Source organism: Salmo trutta, chromosome 19, assembly GCF_901001165.1.
Source record: "Salmo trutta chromosome 19, fSalTru1.1, whole genome shotgun sequence".
In the NCBI taxonomy this organism is placed as follows: domain Eukaryota; kingdom Metazoa; phylum Chordata; class Actinopteri; order Salmoniformes; family Salmonidae; genus Salmo; species Salmo trutta.
The window spans coordinates 15,594,365-15,610,838 of record NC_042975.1 but is presented as its reverse complement, the minus strand read 5'-3'; the positions used below and the strand labels follow the sequence as shown (position 1 = coordinate 15,610,838).

General features: G+C 40.5%; 1 protein-coding gene across 2 annotated transcripts; it reads left to right on the top strand.

Moving 5' to 3' along the window:
• Nucleotides 1-530: 530 nt before the first annotated feature.
• smfn (small fragment nuclease) lies at nt 531-14,317 on the top strand. 2 transcript variants are annotated; one of them, XM_029699879.1, is made up of 8 exons: nt 531-884; nt 1,628-1,711; nt 1,915-1,992; nt 6,139-6,250; nt 6,686-6,794; nt 8,016-8,069; nt 13,697-13,835; nt 14,076-14,317. In XM_029699879.1, exons 1-7 carry the CDS (start codon nt 579-581, stop codon nt 13,821-13,823), a joined length of 870 nt encoding a protein of 289 aa, XP_029555739.1. In that variant the 5' UTR covers nt 531-578; the 3' UTR covers nt 13,824-13,835; nt 14,076-14,317. The 2 variants fall into 2 exon arrangements, with proteins under 2 accessions (XP_029555739.1, XP_029555738.1); XM_029699878.1 differs by having other exon boundaries at nt 532-884; nt 13,697-14,317.
• The last annotated feature ends 2,157 nt before the right edge of the window (nt 14,318-16,474 follow it).

The following is a 16,474-nucleotide window of genomic DNA, read 5'->3' as shown; positions in this document are numbered from 1 at the left end:
AGAAAATGTACTGTTGTGCCTAAAAAAAATACATATTGAGCAATTCATATCATTTTCTTAAATCACATTCAACTCAGTGTAGGAAAAAACATGCCTAACACAACAATATACATTTATTTCACATGTACAGTGTTCCCTCTTTTGTTACAAACTATTTCCCCTTGTGCATATTGATTGCTTGTAATTACTTGTTTTTCTTGCACAATATTGTCATGTTCTTTCGTTTTGAATGCGAGTGGTGGGTAGTGGGAGAACGGGGGTGTCATGTCACAATCTGGGGACAATAAGACGCTGATAAGATGGCCGTGTATTACAAGTCATACACAACACGTCGAGCAGCACCCACCTCCCTCAAACCATGCCATTGCTTCGATATACAACCATTCAGTACAAACAATAGTTAATGCCATGCCTTGTAAATACCCGATCAGTTGATTATTTAAATCGGTGCAGTTGTTGGACATGAAAATACTTTCTACATCTATGAAGTATGCACGCCAGGCAACACATTCCATGCACGCTTGAGATATTGCTGACGCAACGGTTTTACGACAGTTTAGATCGGAAGTTGATCCAGGATGCCGGCGTTCTTGTGCACTCGAGCATCAGCGTGGTCTTTCAGCTCGAAACTTCTTTGCAAGTTTGCGAATTTTCCTACTCTTCGCCCAAGCAGCAGTCAAAGGTTTTCAGCCAGTCGACATTTATTTTTGCAGTCAAGCACAAGTCGGAACTGCGCTTATAGTTCTGTGCAGAGGAAAGGCCTGGCGTCGAGACGGACCGGGCTGAATATTTTTGTACATAATATCTCCACTTACCGCAAGAAAATGTCATCTTGGCGGTCAGACCCTGGCATGAGGCAGAGGATGGTGTGGGTGGACTTGGAGGTAACGTTAACGTGCCTTGCTAGCTTGAAGCTAGCAATTGCAACGGGTTTGTCCATTACTGGTAGTTAGCTAACAACTGTTAGCTGTTAGGTAGGCTATAGCTAAGTTAGCTAAACAAAAACATACTAGCTAGCTGTCCAGACAGAACTTGGCCTGAGAGGGACAACTGTAAATGAGATAATTTTGCGGCTAACAACTTTTGATAGGTATCCATAGCTGGTTGGCTAGCGTTAGTATAATTAACACCATGGTGTTAGCTTTTTAGCTAGTCCACATCAAATGTCTGCTTCTCTCAGATAATCATTTTCGCAGACGTCATAGTTTGTTATTGTCTTTATTAGCTAGCAAATTACTAAATCTGTTATACATTCGTTTTGCCACAAATCCATCACTCCCACTGCAGTGAGCTGTCAACCTAGTCATTATTTTGTCAGTGTAATGTAACGGTTTTCTAAGGCTGAGATTCAAATGCTGTACTGTAACTGTTTCTAACTAGCTAAACATACCTGCCATTTTAAGTGTCATGATTAACGTTAGTATCTAGCTTTTTAATTTTAAATGCCTCATGATTCTCTTGCATGTTATGGAAAGCAGGAAAAGGCCAGAGCAGAATGATGGTGCATTTTCGGTGATGTAGTTGTTTACTATAGCATTGCATTTTGAATGGGAATGTCTTCTTTATGGATATTAGCTACAGTAGACCTACACCATTTTCTCTTATCATGTACATTCTTTTTTTTCAGATGACAGGACTGGACATAGAGAAGGACCAGATCATTGAGATGGCGTGCATCATAACAGATTCAGAATTAAATGTTTTATCTGAGGTAATTTGCATTCTGGCTGCCACCCAAATTCCTATTGCCTACTTAGTGGTCTACGTTTGACCAGAGCCTTAAGGGTCCTGGTCAAAACTAGTGCACTACACAGGGAATAGGGTGCCATGTGGGATGCTAGACTGTCATTCAATTGGTAGCATTTTCTTCCCCTGTACATTATGTGAAGAATGATGTGAAAGTTGTGTTGACAGGGTCCCAATTTGATAATCAACACAACCAGCGAACTGCTGGACGGGATGGACGACTGGTGTAAAGAACATCATGGCAATGTAAGCATAACGTGTGGAACATTGTCTAGGTCCCGATTCCCTACCCTTTTCCTGAAATGTGAACTTTGACACTCCCTTGTCATGGATTTAAAAGCATAGCATTGGTGTAAATATTGGCTGGAAGGAATTAACACCCCTGAAAAATCCATGTTAGAAAGTTTGCAAGTGAATGGAGAAAGGTGGAGAATTGGGACTGCCTATGCCACCTCATTGCAAGTTGTCTCAGACAGACTAAAATGGTCAGATGCATTTTGCCTAATGAACAAGATGCTGCACCAGCACAAATAAGTCTCCTAATTCAAAAGTCATTAGTTTAATTACTCAATACATAAACCAAGCAAGCTGAATAGTTAATACATTCATATTGTACATACAGTTGAAGTTGGAAGTTTACATACACTTATGTTTGAGTCATTAACTCGTTTTTCAACCACTCCACAAATTTCTTGTTAACAAACGATAGTTTTGGCAAGTCGGTTAGGATATCTACTTTGTGCATGACACGTAATTTTTCCAACAATTGTTTACAGACAGATTATTTCACTTATAATTCACTGTATCACAATTCCAGTGGGTCAGAAGTTCACATACACTAAGTTGACTGTGCCTTTAATAAACAGCTTGGAAAATTCCAGAAAATGTTGTGATGGCTTTGGAAGCTTCTGATAGGCTAATTGACGTCATTTGAGTCAATTGAAGGTGTACATGTGGCTGTTTTTCAAGGCCTACCTTCAAACTCGGTGCCTATTTGCTTGACATCATGGGAAAATCTAAATAAAATCATTGTAGACCTCCACAAGTCTGGTTCATCCTTGGGAGCAATTTCCAAACGCCTGAAGGTACCACGTTCGCCTGTACAAACAATAGTACGCAAGTATAAATACCATGGGACCACGCAGCCGTCATACCGCTCAGGAAGGAGACGCGTTCTGTCTCCTAGAGATTAACTTACTTTGGTGCGAAAAGTGCAAATCAATCCCAGAACAACAGCAAAGGACCTTGTGAAGATGCTGGAGGAAACGGGTACAAAAGTATCTATATCCACAGTAAAACGAGTCCTATATCGACATAACCTGAAAGGCCGCTCAGCAAGGAAGAAGCCACTGCTCCAAAACTGCCATAAAAAAGCCAGACTACTGTTTGCAACTGCACATGGGGACAAAGATAGTACTTTTTGGAGAAATGTCCTCTGGTCTGATGAAATAGAACTGTTTGGCCATGATGACCATCCTTATGTTTGGAGGAAAGAGGGGGAGGCTTGCAAGCCGAAGAATACCATCCCAACCGTGAAGCACAGGCTGGCAGCATCATTTTGTGGGGGTGCTTTGCTGCAGGAGGGACTGGTGCACTTCACAAAATAGATGGCATCATGAGGATGAAAAATGATGTCTTGAGATGTTGCTTCAACATATCCACATCAGTCAAGAACTTAAAGCTTGGTCGCAAATGGGTCTTCCAAATGGACAATGACTCCAAGCATACTTCCAAAGTTGTGGCAAAATGGCTAAAGGACAACAGTCAAGGTATTGGGGTGGCCATCATAAAGCCCTGAACTCAATCCCATAGAACATTTGTGTGCAGAACTGAAAAAGCATGTGCGAGCAAGGAGGCCTACAAACCTGACACAGTTACACCACCTCTGTCAGGAGGAATTGGTCAAAATTCACCCAACTTATTGTGGGAAGCTTGTGGAAGGATAGCCAAAACGTTTGACCCAAGTTCAATAATTTCAAGGCAATGCTACCAAATACTAATTGAGTGTATGTAAACTTCTTACCCACTGGGAATGGAATGAAATAAATGAAAGCTGAAATAAATCATTCTCTCTACTATTATTCTGACACTTCACATTCTTAAAATAAAGTAGTGATCCTAACTGACCTAAGACAGGGAATTTTTACTTCGATTAAATGTCAGGAATTGTGAAAAACTGAGTTTAAATGTATTTGGCTAAGGTGTATGTATACTTCTGACTTCAACTGTAAATTATGTTCCATAATTCTTTACTCGGTGACACACTTAGTGACATTATCTTAGTGCCAACAACCACAATACCTGTATTGTGTGTAGATGAGTAAAACATTTAATCAATTTGAAAAAGTCAAGGGGTCTGAATACATTCCGAATGCGTATATACAGTGCATTTGGAAAGAATTCAGACCTCTTGACTTTTCTCCAGAGATGTTCGAGTACGGCCTCTGGCTGGGCCACTCAAGCACATTCAGACATGTCCCGAAGCCACTCCTGTGTTGTCTTGGCTGTGTGCTTAGGGTTGTTGTCCTGTTGGAAGGTGAACCGTCATCCCAGTCTGAGGTCCCAAGTGCTCTGGAGCAGGTTTTCATCAAGGATCTCCCTGTACTTTGCTTCGTTCATCTTTCCCTCGATCCTGACTAGTCTCCCAGTACCTACCGCTGAAAAACATCCCCACAGCATGATACTGCCACCACCATGCTTCTGTTGCCATGATTCCTCCAGAAGTGACGCTTGTCATTCAGACCAAAGAGTTCAATCTTGGTTTCATCAGACCAGAGAATCTTGTTTCTCATGGTCTGAGAGACTTTAGATGCCATTTGGCAAACTCCAAGCGGGCTGTCATGTGCCTTTTTTACTGAGGAGTGGCTTCCGTCTGGCCACTCTACCATAAATGCCTGATTTAGTGGAGTGCTGCACAGATTGTTGTCCTTCTGGAAGTTTCTCCCATCTCCACAGAGGAACTCTGTTGCTCTGTCAGATTGACTATCGGGTTCTTGGTCAGCTCCCGGACCAATGTCTTTCTCCCCCGATTGCTCAGTTTGGCTGGGCGGCCAGCTAGGAAGAGCCTTGGTGGTTCCAAACTTCTTCCATTTAAGAATGATGGAGGCCACTGTGTTCTTGTGGGCCTTCAATGCGGCAGAATTTTTTTTTACCCTTCCCCAGATCTGTCCTCGACACAATCCTGTCTCGGAGCTCCACGGACAATTCCTTCAACATCATGGCTTGGTTTTTGCTCTGACATGCGCTGTCAACTGTGGGACCTTATATAGACAGGTGTGTGCCCTTCCAAATAGCCACTCAGATTTTTTTACAAGCCAAAATATTTTTTTTGTCTCTAACAAAACGGGGTGGGAGGTTACCGTGGTAATGTGACTGGCACAAACCCGACTCCAATGTGATTGAGTCTGACTAGTAGAAGCGTTGTCGTCTTTTCCCTAATAGTTGATACTCAAACATAGAAAAACAACCTAGCTTGTGAACAAAACAATGTAAATCGCCAAGAAACACAAGGACAGAGTCTCACAGACTTTCGTTTCAAGTAAATTAAACCAATTTCATGCCTGTGCGCAGCGCTTCTAAAAATGATTATTTCACTCAGCTCTTCACGTGCGCACAGCCCCCAGCCAGGCAGTGTTGCAGCGCGAGTTGGAATAGGCTACAGGATTCGTAGTTATTTGACTTTGTGCGATTAATTTACCAGCTATGAAACAAAACGGCAGAAATACTTTGAGAACAGCTACTGCAGCATTTATTTTACTATACATTTGATCATACTTGACTCTTTATTCTGAAATGCATGTGGAGCCCTGACACCCTCCGACGTGGCTGGTGAAATTAACATTTTACCCACCAATGTCAAAATCTACCCGCAGGTGTTAATTTTAAGCCCTGGTCTAGATTATGTTGTCACTATGCTCAGCATTTATGGCTAATTGTCTACTCTTAGATGCTTTGTGGATACGGCTCAGCTCTGACTCTCAAGGAAGAGAATATTTCAGAACCCTTCTATTGAGAACAGCTCATCCATATTTCACGCTGTCATCTAGCCAGCTACATTGTATATTAAATTGCCTAGTAAATAATCAGTCTTTGTTTCCTTGCTCTCTCAATTTGCTTTGAGCAATGATCAGTCGGATTATGAGCTGGGATCTTATCAATAAATAAAATGCACAACTTTGTAGGGTTCACAAGGAGAGCATGTGTTAAGCTATTTTATAATGTTCTAGAGTAATGTTGCATAATCACCTTCCGGTGTAAAAACCATGAAAAAAAAAGAGAATAGGCATTGGTCTGAAGCTGAAAAATAAAGGAAATTCACATGAGCACCGCAATGCCTATTCCACTTTTTGGTTTTAATAGTGTATACTTACCCCTGTGCATGCTGTTTCCCAGTCTGGGTTGACACAGGCAGTGAGGGACAGTAAGATCTCGCTGCAGCAGGCTGAGTACGAGTTCCTCTCTTTCATCAGACAGCACACCCCACCGGGCCACTGTCCCCTTGCAGGTGAGTTGCCTTCTTTCTTCACTGGACTATAAACGTAGAGAATACCGTCATTAAAACACTGTCACACCTGGGTAGTATTCAGTAGAAAACACTCTGGAAACGGGGAGTTTCCCTGGGTGCCAGATCTGTTTGGGCTATCATGCCAACTCCTTGCCACTCGTTGTCATGCCAAACATGTTTGACTTGACAATAAGCAATGCAGTTGGCAGCAGCACGAACAGTTCTAGGACAAGGCTAGTTGTTTTTGGTACCACCTTGTTTAGAATGTTTTTAACACTGTTACCATTTTGTCACTTTGCAAAATTTCACTTATCCTTTGCCATGCAAAGGTCCTCCTATGCCACTGAGTGGAAAATATTTTTCTTGCTGAGGAAGCATCGTAGCACTTTCGGCACATCCAAAACTGAATGACTGGTGCTTTCTTTTTCCCAACAGGGAACTCTGTGCACGCTGACAAGAAGTTCCTGGACAAGTACATGCCCCAGTTCATGCACCACCTCCACTACAGGATCATCGACGTGAGCACGATCAAGGAGCTTTGCAGGTGTGTGTGTGTGTGTGTGTCGCTAAGGCATAGGTACTTCACCTGTTTACCCAAGTCAGTCAGTATGTCCTCAGAGAGAGTGGTCAGTCCAATGTGTCTCTGGCTCAGTCAACTCAGATGGATAGAGAACAGGCGCAGGGCAGTTGCAGGTGTGTGTGGCTGTCGGTAGAGCATGGCACTTCCAACCCAAAGGCTGTAGCTTCGATTCCCGCTGGGGCCACTCATGCATAAAGTATATGTATGTATGACTAAGTTGCTATAGATAAAAGATTCTGCTAAATGGCATATACTGTATATTATTATTTTTATTGTGTGTGTGACGCTGTCTAGCCGAAGTGATGCATCTAACTGGCCAACCATCTAGCCCTAATCGGACAGCTGAGAACTCTCACCCTCCTACGAAGTGCATTTTCCCACGCTTTTGAAATGCAATTTTTAACCAAATGCTGTATCACCTCCAGGTGTAATGGTATCTGTCAGTTAGGATTAGTTGGAACAGGGAATTACAGACCCACAAAGTACTGTGTGGAGCTTTCTTAGCCTATTTTAGCACACTTAAAGGAGTTGTTCATTATTTTTGCAACTTGATGTTAGGTTCCTCACCCTGAAAGTAGTCTATGGGCCTGGAGAAACTATCATCCATGGTTCAGTTTTCTTTTAACAGCCATTACAAACTTCAGTTAACTTTAGCCACTAGCTAAAAAATATATAGAAGTGATGGCCTGTGAGCATGTTTGTTTTTGTTAGATTTTTTAAATCACCTTTTTTAAGTAACATAACCATATGTGGAGTAGACTTAAGTTTGCTAGCAGTGGCTAAAGTTAGCTGAAGTTTGTAATGGCTGTTTAAAGAGAACTGAACCATGGACTACAGTTTCTCCCAGCCCATAGACTACTTTCAGGGTGAGAAACCATCTAACATCAAGTTGTAAAATAGTGAACTACTCCTTTAAAGGCTATTTATCAATTTTCAAGTGCCTTGGTGTGAACTGTGGTATTCATGCACTTTCATGCATTTTGTTAATTTAGCAGATTCTCTTCTGCTTCGCAACTTGCTTGAACGAGGTTACATTTAGCTTTCTAAAGGCAATGACCTGTTCAATGCCTTACTTCATAAATATATGAAACAACAGTGTCTTCAAACAGACAAATATTGCTGCTATGTGATGTCATTTCTGAGAAGGAGCAGAGTTTAATTTGTGTATGTGTCCCGCTACTCAAGACGGTGGTTTCCAGAAGAATACAAGCTCGCACCACAGAAGAAAGCATCTCACAGGCAAGTCTGACAGAAGTGTTTTAAGAGTCAAGCTCAAAGTACCATGGTCATGTTAGAAATGTCTGGCCTTTGACAGATGTCTATGGGCTGTGCCATGTTATACATAAAGTGAACAGTCCAGTAAGAGCATTGGATCAAGTAGATATTGATGCATAGAAGTGTTACTGTTGTGTAGTAACACTCCCCTCACATGTATGAATCTCCCAAATGGAGACTGGGGTTCAATACCCATGCCCACCCTTTCCATTGTTTTTCCCACCTGCCTGTATCCCGCTCTTTTTTTTCAGAACTGTCAATACATTTATAAAATACCCTTAACTCTTACATCTAGACGTTCCGCTAGCGGAACACCTGCTCCAATATCCAATGATGGGCGTGGCGCGAAATACAAACTCCTCTAAAATCCGAAAACTTCCATTTTTCAACAATATGACTATTTTACACCATTTTAAAGACAAGACTCTTCTTTATCTAACCACACTGTCCGATTTCAAAAAGGCTTTACAGCGAAAGCAAATCATTAGATTATGTCAGCAGAGTACCCAGCCAGAAATAATCAGACACCCATTTTTCAAGCTAGCATATAATGTCACAAAAAACAAAACCACAGCTAAATGCAGCACTAACCTTTGATCTTCATCAGATGACAACCCTAGGACATTATGTTATACAATGCATGCATGTTTTGTTCAATCAAGTTCATATTTATATCAAAAACCAGCTTTTTTACATTAGCATGTGACGTTCAGAACTAGCATACCCCCCGCAAACTTCCGGTGAATTTACTAAATTACTCACGATAAACGTTCACAAAAAACATAACAATTATTTTAAGAATTATAGATACAGAACTCCTCTATGCACTCGATATGTCTGATTTTAAAATAGCTTTTCGGTGAAAGCACATTTTGCAATATTCTCAGTAGATAGCCCGGCATCACAGGGCTAGCTATTTAGACACCCAGCAAGTTTAGCCTTCACCAAACTCCGATTTACTATTAGAAAAGTTTGATTACCTTTGGTGTTCTTCGTCAGAATGCACTCCCAGGACTTCTACTTCAATAACAAATGTTGGTTTGGTCCCAAATAATCCATAGTTATATCCAAACAGTGGCGTTTTGTTCGTGCGTTCAAGACACTATCCGAATGGTAAAGAAGGGTTACGAGCACGACGCATTTCGTGACAAAAAATGTCTAAATATTCCATTACCGTACTTCGAAGCATGTCAACCGCTGTTTAAAACCGCTGTAAAAAAGCGATAATATTCCGACCGGGAGTCGTTGTATCTGTTCAAAGACGATAGAATAAAAACATGGGGTCGTCTCGTGCACGAGCATGAGTCCCATTGTCCGCTGATAGACCACTTAGCAAATGCGCTAAAGCTTTTCAGCCAGGGCTTGGAATTACGTCATTCAGCTTTTTGCCGCCTTCTGAGAGCCCATGGGAGCCGTAGGAAGTGTCACGTAACAGCAGAGATCCCCTGTATTGGATAGAGATGATCAAGGAGGGCAAAAAATGGTCAGAGAGGGCGCTTCCTGTTTGGAATCTTCTCAGGTTTTGGCCTGCCAAATGAGTTCTGTTATACTCAGACACCATTCAAACAGTTTTAGAAACTTTGGAGTGTTTTCTATCCAAATCTAATAATTATATGCATATTCTAGTTTCTGGGCAGGAGTAATAATCAGATTAAATCGGGTATGTTTTTTATCCGGCCGTGAAAATACTGCCCCCTACCCTAGAGAGGTTAACATGCATGAAACCAAGGCTTTTACGGTTACAGAAGTCAACAAATGATAGCGCCTGGGGAATGGGAATGGAGCTGGGGGGCTACAGGTAGCGGTTAACCCAGGCCATCACCAGAGGAGTAGGATAAGGGTACGGCTAAAGGCTATAAGAACTGGTCTTCTAGTGCGTTGGGGACAGAGAATAAAAGGAGCAGATTTCTGGGCGTGGTAGAATAGATTCAGGGCATAATGTACAGACAATGTTATGGTAGAATGTTAGTACAGTGGAGGTAAACCTTGGCGTTGAGTGACGATGAGAGAGGTTGTCTCTGGAGGTACCAGTTAAGCTAGGTGAGGTATCCGCATGTGTGTGTGTGTGGGGTGGGACAAAAGAGCTATCTAAGGCATGTTGAGTGGGACTGAGGGCTCTACAGTGAAATAACAATAAGAACTAGCCAAGACCGTAGTAGACAAGGCATATTGACATTCAAGAGAGGCATAAAGCAATCACAGGTGTTGATCAGGAGAGCTAAGACAACAACGGGTAAATGGCGAAGAATGGGGAGAGCGGGTCAGTTGGGTACATACAGGACCTGAGTTCGAGGCTGGGGCCGACAAGTAAACAAAATGAGGTACCTTGTTATTGAAACAGTCCAGGGGGCATCCGCTGTGTAGCCGAGTAATCATAGGGTCAAAAGAGCAGCAATCGGTCAGTCAGGGTGTATAGGTGAGTCGGATATTATATATACGCACGCACGCGTTCAAAAGTTTGGGGTCACTTAGAAATGTTTTTGTTGAAAGAAAAGCAAAAAAAAATGTAACCCACTCTCCTAACTGACCCGCTCTCCCCATTATTTATATATATATATATATATATATATATATATATATATATATATATATATATATATGTATATGTGTATATGTATATGTATGTATGTATATATATGTATGTATGTATATGTATGTATGTATGTATGTATGTATGTATATGTATATGTATGTATGTATGTATGTATGTGTGTATGTATATGTGTGTATATATATATATATATATATATATATATATATATATATATATATATATATATATATATATATATATATATATATATATATATATATATATATATATATATATATATATATATATATATATATATATATATATATATATATATGCACACACAAACAAACAGAGCTCTGGAAAAAATTGAGACCACTGCAAAATTATCAGTTTCTCTGGTTTTACAATTTATAGGTATGTGTTTGAGTAAAATTAACATTTGTGTTTTATTCTATGAACTACTGACAAGATTTCTTCCAAATTCCAAATAAAAAATATCCTCCACCAAATGTAATTGGGTGCGAGACACTGGCTTGTAGCCTCTCCAGGTCTCGCACCCACTGTGAAATTTGGTGGAGGATCGGCAATGATCTGGGGGTGCTTCAGCAAGGCTGGATTCGTGCAGATTTGTTTTTGAACGTTGCATGAATCAAGCAACGTACAAGGTTGTCCTGAAAGAACACTTGCTTCCTTCTGCTCTGACAATGTTCCCCAACTCTGAGGATTGGTTTTTCCAGCAGGACAATGCTCCATGCCACACAGCCAGGTCAATCAAGGTATGGATGGAGGACCAACAGATCAAGACCCTGTCATGTCCAGCCTAATCTCCAGACCTGAACCCCATTGAAAACCTCTGGAATGTGATCAAGAGGAAGATGGATGGGTCACAAGCCATCAAACAAATGCACCAGGAGTGGCATAAAGTCACCCAACATCAATGTGAAAGACTGGTGGAGAGCATGCCAAGACGCATGAAAGCTGTGATTGAAAGTCAGGGTTATTCCACCAAATATTGATTTCTGAACTCTTCCTAAGTTAAAACATTAGGTATGTGTTAAAAAATGAATATGAACTTGTATTAGGGTTAGTAGTCAGTAGTTTATAGAATAAAACAAAAATGTTCATTTTACCCAAACACATACCTATAAATAGTAAAACAAGAGAAACTGATCATTTTGCAGTGGTCTCTTAATTTATATACATATACACTTTTATTTTTACCTTTCATTTAACTAGGCAAGTCTGTTAAGAACAAATTCTTATTTACAATGGCGCCCTACTCCGGCGAAACTCGGACAACGCAGGGGCCAATTGTTCTCCGCCCTATGGGACTCCCAATCACAGCCAGATGTGATACAGTCAAACGTTTGGGTTCTTTATTTTTACTATTTTCTACATTGTATAAAAATAGGGAAAACATCAAAACTATGAAATAATCATGTAATAACCAGAAAAAGTGTTAAACAAATCAAAATATATTTTAGGTTCTTCAAAGTAGCCACCCTTTGCCTTGATGACAGCTTTGCACACTCTTGGTATTCTCTCAACCAGCTTCACCTGAAATTATTTTCCAACAGTCTTGGAGTTCCCACATATATTGAGCACTTGTTGGCTGCTTTTACTTTACTCTGCGGTCCAACTCATCCCAAACCATCTCAATTGGGTTGAGGTCGGGTGATTGTGGAGGACAGTTCATCTGATGCAGCACTCGTCACTCTCCTTTATCAAATTGCCCTTACACAGCCTGGAGGTGGGTTGGTTCATTGTCCTGTTGGAAAAACAAATGATTGTCCCACTAAGAGCAAACCAGATGGGATGGCGTATCGCTGCAGAACGTTGTGGTAGCCATGCTGGTTAAGTGTGCCTTGAATTCTAAATAAATCACCCACAATGTCACCAACAAAGCACCATCACACATCTTCCTCCATGCTTCACGGTGGGAACTACACATGCGGAGATCATCCATTCACCTACTCTGCGTCTCACAAAGACACGGCAGTTGGAACCAAAAATCTCAAATTTGGACTCAGACCAAAGGACAGATTTCCACCAGTCTAATGTCCATTGCTCGTGTTTCTTGGCCCAAGCAAGTCTCTTCTTATTATTGGTGTCCTTTTAGTAGTGGTTTCTTTGCAGAAATTTGACCATGAAGGCCTGATTCACGCAGTCTCCTCTCAACAGTTGATGCTGAGATGTCTGTTACTTGAACTCTGATGCGTTTATTTTGGCTTCAATTTCTGAGGCTGTTAACTTGAATGAAATCCTCTGCAGCAGAGGTAACTCTGGGTCTTCCTTTCCTGTGGTAGTCCTCATGAGAGCCAGTTTCATCATAGCACTTGATGGTTTTTGCGACTGCACTTGAAGAAACTTTAAAAGTTCTTGAAGTTTTCCCATATTGACTGACCTTCATGTCTTAAAGTAATGATGGACTGTTGTTTCTTTTTGCTTATTTGAGCTGTTCTTGCCATAATATGGACTTGGTCTTTTACCAAATATGGCTATCTTCTGTATACCACCCCTACCTTTTCACAACACAACTGATTGGCTCAATTGCATTAAGAAGGAAAGAAATTCCACAAATTAACTTTTAACAAAGCACACCTGTTAATTGAAATGCATTCCAGGTGACAACCTCATGAAGCTGGTTGAGAGAATGCCAAGAGTACAAAGCTGTCTTTTTTAAAATGTTTTATTTAACTTTTATTTAACTAAGCATCAAGGCAAAGGGTGGCTACTTGGAAGAATCTCAAACAAATGAAATATTTCATTTAACACCTTTTGGTTACTACATGATTCCATATGTGTATTTCATAGTTTTGATGTCTTCACTATTATTCTACAATGTAGAAAATAGTCAAAAATAATGAAAAACCCTTGAATGTGTAGGTGTCAACTTTTGACTGGCACTGAATATTCTCTATGTATACATCTGTGTGTACATACAGTGTAGAGTTAGAAGTCATGGAGAATATACCCAAAATAGAACAGCTTAAAATGATTATACAAATTGTGTGAGTTCTAAAGTGCCATCTTGTAATCGTCTTTCCCTTTCTAGAGCACTGGACGACATTCAGGAGAGCATCAAGGAACTGCACTTCTACAGAGCACACGTTTTCAAATCGCAAACAGAGGAAAAGAAGCGCAAGATATTGCAAAATTGTGACAGCAACAAAAGTGTTTGAGGGGGTTCCAAGGTGGGTGTTGAGGTTAAGAGTTGGAGTAAGAGGTATTGTTTGTGTCCCAAATGGCACCCTAATTCCTTGTCAAAAGTAGTGCACTACATGGGGAATAGGGTGCCATTTGTGCGCAACTAAGGTTTTAGAATCGGAAAATAAATACAATTTGCACAGCTGAATTTGAACTTTAATCTCCAGTCTGCCAAGAAAACTGTGATCATAGTTTTCTGATTCACACCTTTTTTTCCCCTCAATCAGTATTTGCATTCGGCTGCAAAAGCATCTTGGTTTCCAGTTTCAACGTGGACATTTACTTGTTTGGAAAAAAGCTGCTTTGCACTTGTTTTGGCTTTTTAGGGGATTTTAACCATTGACAAAATGACAATCTAAAATGTGTCCTTTCAGTTAGTTCTGTTGCCAATATTATCTGGGATTGATTCATCATTTTCATATTTTATCAGATTATACCAGAAACAATAAACTCAATTTTCTTCAAACCATCTTGTGCAAATTCCTGGCATGTCTAAATTTAATGTACTGATTCTAACACTAGATGGCAGTTTATGCTTGTATAAGGGATACCAATATTAAGAAATCAGACACAAAAATAGACAATAGTGTGTGCTGTCTATCCACTCAGTCACCGTCTGACTATGCCAGTTGGTGTAGGGTGACGTTTCCTCTAGACACTGATCTTGGGTCAAATTGGGTCATTTTCCCTCTTGTGTAAGTTTAGAATTGGGCAAGGGAAGCTAATCCAAGATCTGAACCTAGGGGAAATGTCACCCTGGTGACTGGAAAAACTGCTTAGACTGACCACAAAACACACAACTGGTGGTTAACCTATGCCCCTGAGGTGACAACGGGGTCTTGTTTAGAAGGGTGCAACGTATAACATTGCAGATAGAAATGCCATGAATAGAGTTGAACCGATTCCTTACTTGTCAGAGCAGAGCCACTCATTCTTTACACAATGTATTTCTATCTGAGCGTAACCCTTGTTTTAGCCAGGTCATCTCGGTTCAATTGAAGAGCAAAGTGTTGTCTACTACTTTTCGTATCTGAAGGTTTTCAAAGGTCATTTGATCTTCGTGCATTTTAGCTTGCAATTGTTGAAGGGTGGGTGGGTGTGTTTGTAAAATACTACTTGAGGCAGGGTTTCCATGCTCTTTACTTTATGAAAAACAACATAAAAAATGTCAAGACTTCAGTAAACAACTGTATCATCGAGCGAAAGACCTTGGCCAGTAACGCAGTTGTGCAGAGGATCAGAGTGATGGCATATGATTGTCAACTCCCAATCTCCACCGTGTTATTTTCTGCATGTCTCAAAGGGCTTTTATTAGGATTAAGATAACAATACTTTATTAGGATTAAGATAGCACTCTGCTTTAAGGCAAGACTTACAGCACTCTGTACAGCGACCTCTTAAGCTACACCGTAGGTTACACACCAACCAACTCTTAACATCCAGCTGCTTCCTCTTTGGGCTAGATAATTATTCAGGAACTGTTAGTAGGCCTATTAAAAGTATGATCATCATAGCAATATTTGAAACACAACTTGTTTTGAACAAATTCTGTGCAAATATGAAATGTAACCAAATGCATTTCCCAATGGCCGATCTGTGTGTGCTTTGCTAAGTGCAGTGTGGAGTTAATGGCCTGTCTTATTTAGTCTTCCTCTAACCTTACCTCCCTCCTTCTCTTGGACTGCCAGCCAGGTGGACAACTCCAGGCTTTTTTTTACACCCCCTGCTTGACCTCTGCGACAGGTCAACTCTGGGGGAGCGGTGGAGTATCTAGACAGAGCACGTGAAATCACGCCTGATTTTTCTTTTTTTAAGTCCACTGTAAGACCTTGGGAAAATAGTTTTTTAAAACACGGGCCATGACCCAAATCTGTCTAGCCTACTACTTACTAAAACTACAGAAATCTAATGTGATTTGTCACATGCTTCTTAAACAATCGGTGTAGTATAGTAACAGTGAAATCCCTACTTACTGGCTCTTCCCAGCAATGTAGAGAGAGAAATATAGAACAAATAACACAAGTAATAAATGCTGTGTACAGTGTGGCAGGTAGGCTAGCGGTTAAGAGCATTGGGCCAGTAACCAAAGGGTTGCTGGTTCGAATCCCTGTGCCAAGTAGATGAAACATTTCTGTGCCCTTGAGCAAGGCACTTAACCCTAATTGCTCCTGTAAGTCACTGCATAAAAGCGTCTGCTATATGACTAATACTTTTTTTATGTATTTTGTGTACTCTACTTATAGTAATATATACTATTTAACCTACTGTTTAGAAAAAAACATGCGGTAAGAAACAAATGTCAACCTACTACTCATCCATACTGAGAAGGCGTCATCTAATGTGCAATCGCTCTTGTTCCCCGCCATTCTTTCATTTTTGTAGAGCCCTATTCTGATTTATCAGCTGTTGTCAAACACACGTGAGTGTTCAAAAAATATCTTCAATTGTGTGCAGCGAATTCTACTAGACGATAAGCCGAAATGAGGATGACATCCAGGCATTTTAAGCATACTAAACTCAGCAAAAAAAGAAACGTCCTCTCACTGTCAACTGTTTTTTTTTCAGCAATCTTAACGTGTAAATATTTGTATGAACATAACATTCAATAACTGAGACACACTGAACA

What these genes read in the sequence shown, in the direction of transcription:
- smfn (XM_029699879.1), top strand. Translation starts at nt 579, where the DNA reads ATGCCGGCGTTCTTGTGCACTCGAGCATCAGCGTGGTCTTTCAGCTCG. An exon ending in AATTAAATGTTTTATCTGAG is followed by an intron (nt 1,712 to 1,914) that starts GTAATTTGCATT and finishes TTGTGTTGACAG; the next exon opens with GGTCCCAATTTGATAATCAA. An exon ending in GTAAAGAACATCATGGCAAT is followed by an intron (nt 1,993 to 6,138) that starts GTAAGCATAACG and finishes GCTGTTTCCCAG; the next exon opens with TCTGGGTTGACACAGGCAGT.